The 13492-nt window shown below is 35.2% G+C and overlaps 7 protein-coding genes across 7 annotated transcripts in view; 4 read left to right on the forward strand and 3 right to left on the reverse strand.

Annotated features, from left to right (window-relative positions):
* Positions 1 to 14, forward strand: part of FDP41_001273 (uncharacterized protein) — a gene marked incomplete at both ends in the record, with an annotated part of 10338 nt that extends 10324 nt beyond the window's left edge. Inside the window, one exon of the mRNA XM_044703281.1 lies at positions 1 to 14. This exon is cut by the window's left edge and continues 3753 nt beyond it. Within this exon, the coding sequence (XP_044564318.1) occupies positions 1 to 14 (14 nt within the window).
* A 79-nt stretch (positions 15 to 93) lies between these two features.
* FDP41_001274 (uncharacterized protein) lies at positions 94 to 3964 on the forward strand (the record flags this gene model as incomplete). Its single annotated transcript, XM_044703292.1, has 2 exons — positions 94 to 981; positions 1052 to 3964. The coding sequence occupies 2 exons, from the start codon at positions 94 to 96 to the stop codon at positions 3962 to 3964; spliced, it is 3801 nt and encodes a 1266-aa protein (XP_044564319.1).
* Positions 3965 to 4080: 116 nt separating this feature from the next.
* Positions 4081 to 5469, reverse strand: FDP41_001275 (uncharacterized protein; the record flags this gene model as incomplete). Its single annotated transcript, XM_044703303.1, has 4 exons — positions 4081 to 4283; positions 4338 to 4722; positions 4778 to 5236; positions 5320 to 5469. The coding sequence occupies 4 exons, from the start codon at positions 5467 to 5469 to the stop codon at positions 4081 to 4083; spliced, it is 1197 nt and encodes a 398-aa protein (XP_044564320.1).
* Positions 5470 to 5922: 453 nt separating this feature from the next.
* On the reverse strand, positions 5923 to 6831 carry FDP41_001276 (uncharacterized protein; the record flags this gene model as incomplete). Its single annotated transcript, XM_044703314.1, has 1 exon — positions 5923 to 6831. The coding sequence occupies one exon, from the start codon at positions 6829 to 6831 to the stop codon at positions 5923 to 5925; it is 909 nt and encodes a 302-aa protein (XP_044564321.1).
* A 1097-nt stretch (positions 6832 to 7928) lies between these two features.
* FDP41_001277 (uncharacterized protein) lies at positions 7929 to 8991 on the forward strand (the record flags this gene model as incomplete). The annotated part of the gene is made up of 4 exons (XM_044703325.1): positions 7929 to 8071; positions 8157 to 8560; positions 8644 to 8729; positions 8779 to 8991. 4 exons carry the CDS (start codon positions 7929 to 7931, stop codon positions 8989 to 8991), a joined length of 846 nt encoding a protein of 281 aa, XP_044564322.1.
* Positions 8992 to 9049: 58 nt separating this feature from the next.
* FDP41_001278 (uncharacterized protein) lies at positions 9050 to 9978 on the reverse strand (the record flags this gene model as incomplete). The annotated part of the gene is made up of 5 exons (XM_044703336.1): positions 9050 to 9244; positions 9297 to 9397; positions 9445 to 9494; positions 9623 to 9641; positions 9720 to 9978. The coding sequence occupies 5 exons, from the start codon at positions 9976 to 9978 to the stop codon at positions 9050 to 9052; spliced, it is 624 nt and encodes a 207-aa protein (XP_044564323.1).
* Positions 9979 to 10068: 90 nt separating this feature from the next.
* FDP41_001279 (uncharacterized protein) lies at positions 10069 to 13482 on the forward strand (the record flags this gene model as incomplete). Its single annotated transcript, XM_044703347.1, has 1 exon — positions 10069 to 13482. The coding sequence occupies one exon, from the start codon at positions 10069 to 10071 to the stop codon at positions 13480 to 13482; it is 3414 nt and encodes a 1137-aa protein (XP_044564324.1).
* Between the last annotated feature and the right edge of the window lie 10 nt (positions 13483 to 13492).

Below are 13492 nucleotides of genomic sequence, written 5' to 3' on the forward strand. Positions count from 1 at the left end.
GGTGGTGTGAATAGTAGTGATCAAGATCATCAAGATTTTAATCCAATTTCAACTTCAGAAATTGTACTCGTTGAACAATTGAAGAGAATATTCATGTTTTTATTAGATTCTAAAAGATCCAAATCTGATCATATATTCACACTCTTACAATTATTATACTTTTTCCCATTCCATTCTGAATTGATTATTCATGATTTACTTCAAGAACCAAGTGGACATCAAGAAATGACAAATTGTGGAAAGTTATTGAAATGTTTCTATTCAGATACCAAATATATTACTCGACTACTCTATCGAACTGCACATTTATTTGAAAAGACAGATACCATTCTACCACAATTGAATCGAAAAGTATGGAAAGCCATGATCAATACGACGAGTGGAAAAGATTTTCTTAAAAAAAATGTCTTTTTCAAAAATTTTGATCCCAACGATCCCGAATTTATTAGCATGGTTGAAGAAGCCTCAACCGTATCGGAAAATATTACTTCATTAATCTTTGAACCTAATGTGATTGATCAAGTGAGAGAATGGGAGAGTACAGAATTCTCAGTATTTAATTCTAAACTCACTTCCGTTACAGAGACTATATTGAAATATGAAGACTCTGAAAAGAAGAAGGATTTCAATTTCAAGAAACAACTTAAAAATGAACAAGTCCAATTGGAATTGAATAAGGTCAAATTTTTGAAACCTCATATTTTGAAATTGAAGAGTATTATGGATACAGATTTACAGGCTAGAAAACAATGGAAAATGCTCATCAAATGTATCTATGAAGATGTGAGTGCATTCAATGTCTATATTCATACCATGAATGCTTATTGTGATCGAACCATTAAGACTCGTTCTACTATTACTACCACACGTTCTCATGTTACTAAAGAGAATGATTATCATCGACTACCATTTATACCCTATGATGCAGAGACTTATGAAAATGTCGATTATAAATTAGATTCCATTTCTGGACCAAATCGAGTGAGGATGAGAATGAAGAGACAATTGAAGAAGAGACCTTTCCATATCGATGATGGTGTGATTTTATTAGAGACTTCAAATCGAAGGTGGTGGTCAAAGTGGTCAAGGTGGTCCAGTTTATCAGAGTCGAGGTGGTCATGGTGGTCAAAGTGGTGTTGTTGTTGTTGTTCATGGTCATCATGATAGTGACAACACTTCTTTGAAAGAAGAAAAGGATGACAACAATCATTCCAGTTACATTCAAAAGAGATCTGTCACCTTTGAAATGCAAGATGAATCAATGACCATTCCCAATAATGACTCGATGGAGAATATTTCGGAAACCTTAGAATCTGTCTTTGAATCGAATCCTCTCCATGGTGCCTCCAATATTACTACTATTATTCCTAACAACAACAACACTATTGCTACGATGCCTTGTTCTTCTTCGAATACGAATACCACTACTACTGCTACTCTCCACTACTCGTCGACCAGCCACAACAACAACAATAACAACAACAACACTCTTAACACTTCTCCCAACATGACATTGAACAATGCTAATAATAGCAATGTCGATGACAATGATGATGAAATGACTTGCTCCTCTGAAGTGAACAGTACCACTACAACGACCAATAATTACTCTTATTTAACAATTTCAAATATCATTTCTGAACCAAAGAAATGTAAACGTATTACTCCTCTTCGTATTACAGAAGGTGAATTAGTATTGGGTGAAGATGGAGTCTATTTTATTGCAACATGTTCCTATCCACTCACCATTAGAACCAATTCTACAAGTGCTTCTCATAAATCTCATCATGAAATGAGAAAGACTTATAACTTTTCCTATGAAACCATTCGAGAAATTCACAATCGAAGATATTTATTGAAAAATAATGCAGTGGAATTCTTTTTAGTGAATGGTAAATCATTCTTCTTTGCATTTGAAGATGGAGAATCACGTGATAAGATACTTTCATTACTCACCTCACCATCCTCTCGATTCAGTTACATTAACTTGACACCCAATTTGAACTTGCCAAATTTAGTCAATTATGAAGAAGAAGTGAATGGTAAATTAATATTTAAAAAATCCATTACACAAAAATGGGTGGAAGGAACGATTAGTAATTTTGAATATTTAATGCATTTGAACATTCTAGCAGGAAGATCCTTTAACGATCTCACTCAATATCCTGTATTTCCATTTATATTAAGAGATTACGATAGTGATGAATTGGATTTATCCGATCCAAACACATTCCGTGATTTACGTAAACCCATGGGTGCTCTCAATGAGAAACGTCTTGAAAAAATTATTGAGCAATATGAAGCGACCAAAGAAATTGAAGATCAACCCTATCATTATGGTTCACATTATTCAACACCCATTGCAGTTTCTTATTATTTAGTGAGAATGGAACCATTCACAAGAGTATTCTTTGAATTTAATGATGGTAAATTAGATTTAGCAGATCGTACCTTCCATTCCATTAAAAAGTCATGGGAGTTATCGAGTGGTGAAACACAATCCAAATCTGATTTTAAAGAACTCATTCCAGAATTCTTTTATTTACCTGAATTTTTACAAAATAGAAATCGAATTGATTTTGGAGTGTTACAGAATGATATGAGATTTGATGATGTTGAATTACCAAAATGGGCAAAAGGAGATCCAGTACTTTTTATTAGAAAACATCGACAAGCTCTCGAATCTGATTATGTCTCTCGTAATTTACATCATTGGATTGATTTAATCTTTGGATATAAACAACGTGGTGAAGCAGCTGTCAATGCATACAATGTCTTTCACTACATGACCTATGAAGGATCATTGGCAGATGAAGTCGATTTAATTGATGATCCCATCACACGTGAAGCTCGATGGACACAAATATGTACCTATGGACAAACACCAAAACAATTGTTTAAAAAACCTCATCCTGAACGATATGCTACCACTAATCTGATGGGTGGAGAACAAGATACAATTAATGTCATTCCAGTGACAAATTATATTTTTAAAGTGGCCAATGAATTATGTCCAGGAAATATTAGAATATTTAAAGAAGCTGTTCAAGATTTGTACATTCGAAATGATCAAACGACATATAGTGGAAGTGTCATTGCAGTTGGAAAACATCAAATTTTCATTCCACCCAGTGGACAAGTGAATATGCAAAGAAGTAAGAACTCTCCAGTCTATCTCTCATTCCTTCATTGGGATAAGACACTTCGAATTTGTAAATGGGATACTGGAAAACCACTTCATGTCTATCATTTTATGAATCAACCTGAAATTTACAAATGTGCTCGTTTCTCAAACAGTGGTGATGTTTTAGTGGTTGGAACAAGTATTGGAGCATTGCATGTCTTTCGTGTGAATACTCGTGTCAAGATTCATAACAATAAGAATACACCAGATACAACCAATGTGAACACAGATAAGGATAACAAGTTTTTAGATCATGCTGCCACATTGAGTGGACATTCTGATTCAGTTCTATGTGTTTGTATTTCTACAGAATTTTCAATGATTGTGAGCGGATCGAGAGATTGTTGTCTAATGATTTGGGATTTGAATCGATTCAGATTTGTGAAAGCGATCAAACATGATGGTAAAGTGAGTGTCATTGCCGTTTCACCTACCACTGGAGATATTGCTAGTTTTTGTCAAAATTCTGTGAATGGTCAAAATCACTTGTATTTGTGGACTGTGAATGGAGATTTGATTTCCTATTCCAATATTAGAGCTAAAATTACATGCATGAAATTTACATGGATGGATGAAGGAATTAATCAAAATGTACTGGTGTGTGGATTGGCCAATGGAACCATTGCCATTTTAGATGCTCTTTCATTGCGAGTGATTTCAAAATTGAAGATTACCGATTACACAGCACCTATTCGATGTATTGACATTAATCCTGCCATGACTGAAATTGTTGCTGGTGACGATCGGGGATTTGTTGTGAGCTGGCATAAGAAGAATTGAGGAATTTTTCCCAGTACACCAAACAATAAACCATCTCATCATTAATCTATCCGCCTTTTATTTAATTCAACAGCTGAGAAAACGATATTTGCTTTGCATGATTCAAACAATTGAATTTAGTGAATAACTTCTTCCTTTTCTCCTAGACAGTGCAAATACAAGTAACAATCGGTTCCATAGCCTTCCATGGACATGACACTCAAATCACCACCCCAATACTTGGCATACAATCTGCTAAGGGGCAATCCATAGCCGAAACCTGCAAGTGGTGCATGACTATCAGTGAATTCTTCTATTTTGGACATGTCCTGATTCACCTCTGAACAAGTTGAGAATAACATTCTGAATGTTGGGCATGACTTTGATTACTTACTTGCAGTAGTATACAGATAGGACCAAATCTTGTGCATGTCCTTTCTTGGAATGCCCTTTCCTTCATCACTAATCTTAATTGAAATATTCTCCTTATCACTTCCTCCATCAGCAATGATGATTTGCACCTTTGGTAGTTGTTTACCATGATGATTCTCAACCACAGCTCTCATTGAATTTTTCAACAGCTCAAAGAAAATATAATACAAATGACTTGGAATGTATGGAAATTCCAAATCAGTTCTTCCAATAATCATGACTTCTGGAGCATCTCCATATGACATTCTACATAAATCAGCTGCATCCTCAATGGCATCTTTTGCAACAAGCAAAGGATTAGTATTCATACAAATTAATCCAGCATATCCATTCAATGGTTTAGTGAGCTGTCAACAACATGGGTGTTCAAAAAATCATATCCATTCACATCTCGATTCTTACCTGTTCATGTAATGCCAAATGTTGTCCAATTAACATTCTCATTCCAATTCTATTAATGTAAAATGAATCCAATGCAGTATGAAGCTCAGAAAATTCTGCCAAATCAAAGTTAGCATCATTCTGATAAATTGATTCTCTTAATTTCATTTTTAACTCATTCACACCTTTAGCAACACTAATCATTGTCGGATGGTGTCTAGTGAAAATTCCTTGAAGAATTTTTGTGAAATGTAATTCTTCTTCCATTGTCTTTGGTTTTTTCGCATAATAAATATCATTGAAACTGGTCATATACCAATCTCTGACTAATCTTACAGATGGCATTAAATTTAATCCATTTGGTAAATTGTCTAATTGTCTTACTTGTCTTCCTAGACGTTTTGGTAATTCTTCTTTCAACCAATGAGAGCTATTTAATAGTGTTTGTTTGTTAAGTTTTAAACCAAAGTTCATGACCATCTACAAGTGGTTGGATGAGTGGAAACAAACATACAAATCAACATGTGCACTCATTTTGATAAACACCACCAATGGTTACTTACATTTAAGGTAATGGATGCAGAAGGTTGTCGTGCAAAGTCATACACTGTCGATAAATCCACGGGTAGTGTTGCTCCACCATCTCTTCCTGGATCATTTGAAGTGTGATGAGATGATGTATGGTTATGATGACTTGAATGTCCTGTGGTCATGCTATTGTATTTGATATAATTGGTACATATTCCTCTCGAAACGATGGATGATACAAAATGATGATTCAAGTTGTAGTTGCTTTGAAAGGAAATGCATTTATGATACAGTTTGGTTGCATTCTTTGTGCCTTTCATAGTGTGTGCTTTAAAAAATTGATGATCAAGAGAGAGGCTGATCCGCACTCGAGAGAGAGAAATAGGAACGAGAAGGAGGAGAGTGAGAGGTTGATGAAGGTTTCGCTTTTTTTTTTAAAGGTTTTTTTAAAAATGCCCGAAGCTTCTCTCCGGAAGAAACACTTTTATGGATTTGAGAGAGAAAGTCACAGTGGCTAGTGCAGCGTTACATGTTAATATGAGGATCAACAAGGGGTTGAGATTGGTGACTGATGACTGCCAACACCTGTCCCAATATTCCATTCATTTCAGTTTTTTAAAGATTTGTTTCGAAATGTTTTATTTATTGAGCTTATTGAGCCTTTCTAATTGTTGTTTGTTCTTTTCAAAACAATCCATCCAACTATTGAATGTATCACTTAAGAAATCTTCAGAATAGTGTTGAGAAGGATGATGATGATGCGTGGTACCACATGTGGTTGTTGTTGTTGTTGTTGAATAAGGTGTGGTTGAAGTATGAGAAGTGAGTGAGAAATTAGAATTTGGTGTTGTTGTAGAAGAAGGTGAGGAAGAGGATGAAGGTGAATAACAGGTTGGTAAATCATGTTCGAAAGAAGAAGGTAAATTTGGTGATGGCAATACCGGAGAATACATTTCATTCTCCGCATGATGATGATGTTGTGAGGAGGAGAGTGGTGGAGTTGTTGTTATAATTCGTGATGATTTAGAAGATGGACATGACAAGGCAGTAGTAGTACTGTTGCAGTGTGGTGATCCAACAGAATCATTCTTGAGTGTGTCGTGGTGGTGCAATTTGCAATTCTCTTCATCCTTGTTCAATCTCAGCAAGTTCACAATTCGATCCATCTTCTTTTTGTAATGATGATGATGCATTTCATCAATCATGTTCTCATGGATCTCACTCCTCACCATCATTGATTCATCCATGTCAAGAGTTCTCTTCTTGGCCTTATTGCGTGTGGTAGTAGTAGTAGTTGGTGGAAGTGGTGGTTCAGGTGGAAGTGGTAGTGCTGTCTGTTTTTTCATCACAACTCCAGTAGTGGAAGGATGATGATACTTGTTGTTGCGATCGGGATGGTGGTGGTGCTGTTGGAAGAGGTGACCATGAGTGGTGGTGGTGCTATTCGTCTCTAATGAATATTCATCCTTTTTGGATGGATTCAAAGTAAATTTCAAAAGTAAAGGAGGAGGAACTGTCTCAAAGACAGGATTGGAATTGAGTGCCATCTTATGAATGAATGAAAATTATGACTATTTCAAAATTTGAATTCAATAATGAATGCAACAGTCCTGTATCGATCAATAAAGGATCAGCAGTCGTGTGATGAGAATTGAGTTTCAAAGAAATGAATTCAAAGTTATTCGATGCAAGTTAATGTTGTTGTTGGAAGTGGTAGTCACTGCTTGCGAACGATTTGTGTGGTTGTTATTGCTTGTCGTCGCAAAATGTTCAATTTAGTCAATCGATAAATGTGGTCAAAGGAATGTAAATAGCGATGTGACAAACAAGTAGAAGTGTAATGATGATGATGGTGAGAGGTTTGGAGAGAGACCTTCTATCAATAATGCGATGATAATGGAAGAAGAATGTTATATGGAATCAATGCAAGCTGTATGGGACACGACTCGTAGCAGTGAGGAAGAAGAACTCTTCTAAGAGAGAAATAATAATAATCAAAGGAGGATGATGAAAGTATTCCAAGAGAGATCTTAAGTGAGCGAGAGAAAAGAACAAGAGCAAAACTTTTGCCAAGAGCGATTGAAAGAATCCTCACGATGTGTAAACAGGAGGAGGAGAAAGAGGGGACTAGTAGTAGGAAATGATGATGGACGAAATAATAATAATGGCCGCCAAACAGAGAATGAAACAACAACTCTTACGAGTATTATTATTCTGAATATTCAGAATACTGGTAGTCTTGAATGTTGTTGTTTCACTAAGAGTGGCTCAATCTCATACACACCGGCACAGCTTCTTCTTGTTGTTGTTGTTAGGTGATGATGTTTTTTTGCAAAAATTTCAAAATTGGTGCACACCTCTAACATGGCAATCCTTCGCACACAAGATTCAAATTCTGATATAAAAATAGATTCATGAGGGTTTCAAGATCTGATTGACGTGATTTCAAGACTAGAGTTGATGGGTTTTTTGTGGTTCAGACAAATTGCAACTTTCAAAGTGTGTCGATAGGATTCAGAACCGCAGTGCACCCTCTCATTCATCTCCATGTTTTTAAAAATGTACATTAAGGCTTGGGTGAATAACGAGTGGTAACCAGACCTCGTTGATCGAAAGGTGGTTGAGTCCCAACTCGAAAAAAAAAATGGCCAACAAACTCAGAATTGGGCTCTGCCAGCTTTTTGTGACTGCCGATAAGACGAGAAATATTAAAAACGCAGTTGAAAAGATCAGACAAGCAAAGGATATGGGTGCGGAATTAGTTGTTTTACCAGAGTGTTTTAATAGGTAATTATAGAAAAATAGATTCTAAAGACTCAATCAGGATCTCCAAAAATTGATGAATCGATTTGTTGTCAATAACAACGATCAGTCCTTATGGCACTCAGTACTTTAAACAATACGCGGAGGATCCAAATCACTCAGATACATTGGATCAAATGGCACAGGCTGCCAAAGACAATCAGGTGTATCTTGTGAGTGGTTCAATTCCAACAATTGGAAAGAATTCCGACAAATACTTTAATTCTTGTTTTGTATTTGATAGGGAAGGAAAGAGAATAGGACGTTACGACAAGATTCACTTATTTGAGATTGACACACCAACGATAAAATTCAAGGAATTAGAAATATTATCACCTGGATCAGAACTGTTCTCCTTTCACATACCAGAAAAAGGTGCAACAATAGGAATTGGAATTTGCTTTGACATTAGATTTCCTGAATTAGCATCTATTTATCAAAGTCAACATCAATGCAATGTATTGGTATACCCAGGTAGGTATGAGAACTTTTCTGTTTCTGATTTTCATGATGTCACCAATATATCCACATTACAAATTCGTATGACAAACTTGTAGGTGCTTTCAACATGACTACTGGCCCTTTACATTGGAACCTGTTGGCAAGAGGAAGAGCTGTCGACAATCAGCTCTTTACAGTCTTGGTAAGTGAAATGGTTCACAATCATCATTTTTTTCTTACAACTTTGATAGTGTTCACCTGCAAGAGATGAGACAGCAAGTTATGTTGCATATGGCAACTCATTAATTGTTGATCCATTAGGTGATGTAATTCAGCAACATGACGAAAAAGAAAGCATCAGTGTGACAGAAATTGATTTGTCAAAAGTTCAAACAGTCAGAAATCAAATTCCATCACTGCACAACAAGAGACATGATCTATATGAGATACGTTTGAAAAAATAAAGTTGTTCATTAAACAAATAGCTGTAAAGTACATGTTGTCAGGTCAATATTGTCACAATTATTCCTCGTCTTCCGCAATAACCTCTTCATCTAAATCTCCAACATCCTCATCCAAATCAATATCGTCATCTTCATCAATTTCAAATTCAAAATCCTCATCATCTGCATTCAAAGGAGTAGATGGCTCTGGCTTAAATTTAAAAGGTTCTGGCATTGTAAAACCAGGTGGAAGCTCTTGGTTTGCTTTTTTCCGCTAATGTTTTACATCTTGATAAAAACTTTTTCTTGTCCTTTCTCCATTCGACGGAAGCATCAACATTAGCAGGAGATGAAAAATTTGGATCAGAAAGCATTGATATGACGCTTAATAAAATAGTTTCTGGTGTTTGCGTTGGATTCCAACGTTCTTTTAAAGTGTAAACACTTGAAAATACATGATTCTAAATTACATACCCTCAGGACGTTCTCCACTCATTTCATCTTCTCCAGGAGGGTGCAAAATACTGATAATAATTATCACGCAATTAAATGCATGGTTGTTGAATATCATATCCGCACAAGATCATATTTTGTCAAATAATTCGTAAATAATTATTCGGAATAAGCCTTTCATTTTGAACTTCATACAAACCTGATGCAAACTTTTCCATCTGTGGTAATAATAAAAAATAAATGATGAAAGACATCCATGTTGATGATCAAGTGATTTAAAATCATTCTACACATACCTGTATAAACATTAGGATGCCAGAATTCGCTAGTAAATGTTAACGTTGGTGGTGAGAATGGATAATCTTCTGGGAAATCAATCGTTCCTTGATAAATTCCGTTTTCATAGGGAGTATCGGTGGGACCTTTGATATAATATCTCCATTTATAAACATCACTTTCATCTATCAACTCAACAGTAAAACCTTCTACAGGTTCTTTTTGCATTTTCTTCAACTGATTGATCAAAATACGAGCCGATGATGATGCCGCACTCATTGTTCAACAGAGAAGGAGGAAAAGTAGAAATTTTTTTAAAATTATTCTTAGTCTTGGTGAGACGATCATCTCGCGAACAGATTACAAAAAATGCAAGCGATCATCCCACTGAATCAAGGAGTTTGTGAGGATGCAAGTTCAACCTCACTCATGACCAATGATACCTCTCCTATGAACAACAAAAACCTCACCAATATGTTGAGTTCATCAAATACGAATACTACATCATCATCCGATGCTTTAAACAATATTACAAATCATGTGATTCAAGAAATCATTCAAAAGAATATATCATCAGGCCATCACATGCCATCTTATGTAAATAATGCTAGCTATTTGTACATGATTTTATCGTTTTTTGCAAGAATTATTTCCAATGTCATGATATTGCTGTTATTGATGACAATCTTGCTGATATTGTTTCCTTCTCTGTTGAAACCATTGCAGTATGCTTTTCAATCTATTTTGATAACATTTAGGACAAGTATCGATACATTATTCAATTTAAAAGATATATTAGAAAAGGCATATCAACATGAATGCGAAGAAAAGGCTAAACAAGCATCATCTCAAACATCTTTTAGGTCCAACAACATGAAATCCGAGCCAACAACTGAGACGACAAAGCCATTAGAACCATCCGATCAACTTCCAAAAGTTCGACCATCAGAAAAAAAAGTCGTACGATTCGACATTTCCACTCAGATCGATGAGAGAGATTTGGAGACGCTAGAAATGAGAGGAGGACCTTTTGGAAGAAAATATCGTTCAATACGAAAGGATTTTGACACAAGCGATTCAACCAATCAGACTGATGACGGTCATTACAGGGTTCCTAATGCTTACGAATTTGTCAATTCTCTCCATACTTCTACAGCTCCTAGTGCCATCGAAAAGGCCAAATCAAAAGAACAATCAAAAAAAGAATTGAGAAGACAACGAAAGTATGCAGATAAAAAGAAGTATGAAATGGCCGATAGTAGGGATCTAAGAAAGTTATACAATGAAAAGATGCAAGATCAAAAAATTGAAAAACCAGAGTCTGAAAAGACCCCACAAGAGCCTCAAAGTGACAATTTTGATAAAAAGGATCACGAACAAGAAGATGAGAGATTAATGAAGAATAATTGGAAACGAATTTCAATCAGTTATGGAAACTTGAAAACAACAGATGCAGAAGATTTTGATAATACCACAACCACTGACAGTATTAATTATTCTTCTGATGAAGACAAGACAGAGCATGATCTAATTTCCAAGAGAGATGAAACAATTAATGAACAACTCGTCACTGTGGTTGATGATGAATCTTTGAACAAACAAGAGTCTCTTGGAGAAAAGAAAAAACGTGAAAGTTCAGGAGAATATGATTTCAGACAACTCACCTTTGAATCTCAATCGTTGGATCAACCAATTGCTGTTCACAAAAATTTGAAGCAAATCTTTGATAGCATCATTGATAAGGACGATTTATTTCGACAAAATTATAATCCTACTCAAATTAGTGCTAAATCTCAAGCTGTCTATTTTAGATATTCAATTCTGACTCAAGTTCCCATTCAATCATTGGTTGATGGAAGCAATATATCATTGTTGGATCTTTCTAATAACTATATATCATCAATTCCAACATGGTTTGCAACAACGTTAAAGTCTCTAACCTATTTATTCCTCCCTAATAACTATTTGTATGAACTACCAGAAAATTTTTGTGAAATGAAAAAGCTCAGAGAATTAGATTTGAGTCATAATGCATTCGAGTACATGCCAAGTGCCATTTTAAAGCTGCCAAATATTATTACCTTAGATTTCAGTAATAACTCATTATTACTCTTGCCTAATGATATTTCATTATTGAAAAATACTCTGACCGATCTCAATGTTTCATATAACGAGCTTCGAGAAATTCCGGATGATATTCGACAATTGAAAAAGCTGAAATATTTCAAGTATAACGAAAATGATTTATTCTATTACACAACATCTCTCATCCTTTCAAAATTGGGAATTGAAGAGGATCTCAGGATCAAGCCTCGAAATAGAAGAAGATCAGTAAAAGTATCAAGCTATCTCTTTGGTGGAGGCATTACAGAATCTTTTGGAGAAGAAGATAGTCCAGAGAGTAAGAAGATCAATGAGCAATATCAAATATATATTCCCAAACGTCAGGTATTGCTTCTACAACTGCTCAACTCTGAAAGTGAATACATAACACATTTGAATGTGTTAAATGATGTTCTCTATACTCCATTACTAGAAAAGTGGACAGAATTCAATATTTCTCCCAATGAGAAGGAATATATTTTGCATCCAATAGTCCTTAGAATCATTCGACATGCAAGAGAACTTTTTGTTGATTTAAAAAGCAAAATGCTTCCACTCACTCAATCTAGGACCATCAAAAATGAGGACACCATCGAAATTTCAAAAGTATTTTCATCACACTTGGAGGAATTCAGAGAATTGTATGTCAAATATCCAACATTGTATGAAAATGCAGCTGCAGTGCTGAATAAGCTCAGAAAAAATAATGATGATTTTGACAAGTATCTCAAAGTAAGGAAAAGACTTCCAATATGTGGAGGTCATCTCTATGACTCGTTTTTGTTGCTTCCTGTTACAAGACTTTATAGCTATGTGAAATATTTACAAAAGATACTCAGATACACTCCTGAATCTCATTCAGACTTTAAGAACCTGCGATTACTCGTACGAGAAATGAGACACATTCTTCAAGAACAGGATGAATATTTCTACAGAATTAATAACAAATACAAGCTTTTGGAGATTGAAAAAAAGTTGAAGATGCACGAACCTCTCCTAAAGCCAGGAAGATTTTTCTTAAAAGAAGGAAGACTTATTTTAGGTCAGAATAAGGGAATTAACAACTTTAAGAAAGATGTCATGAATAGATTGTATAACAAGGGAACTATTTCTGATATCAGAGGTCAAGTCTTACAAAACTGGGATGCTGTGAAGAGTAAATCTTTTGAAGAATTGTTGGAGCTTAGATTTACAGAATTATATGTACAGGTTTACTTAATGAGTGATATCATCATCATCAAAGAGACAAACTTTGTTCAAAAATTGGTTTCACGTTTCAACATTTACCCCTTAAAAGGAGCCTCTGTTGTGTTGGGAGAGGAAGCACTTGGTTCTCAAGAAATGGAAACTCTTGTTTCTCCTGGCCGAGACTCAAGTCCTGTGGTTGATATGACTCATGCAAACTTTGAGAGTACAGAAACAAGCAAGGATGACGAAAAAGAAGAACGAGAATTCACATTGATCATTAATACACTTTCTAAACGAATTCCACTAAGTTTTATATGTGAGAGCAAGGATGAATGTATGGAATGGTTTAAGGAAATTGAAAAAGCAATTCAAACTCTGGAAAGCAAACATGATGAGTCTGGATCTGATGAAAAACTGCTACAATCTTATGAGTTTGTGGAATCTGGTGAACGAGATACTACTTCCGACTTTTCTAACAAATCATTTCATTGAAAAAGTTTGA

The sequence above is a fragment of the Naegleria fowleri genome (genome assembly GCF_008403515.1).
Source record: "Naegleria fowleri strain ATCC 30894 chromosome Unknown tig23, whole genome shotgun sequence".
Classification (NCBI taxonomy): Eukaryota; Heterolobosea; class Eutetramitea; order Acrasida; family Naegleriidae; genus Naegleria; species Naegleria fowleri.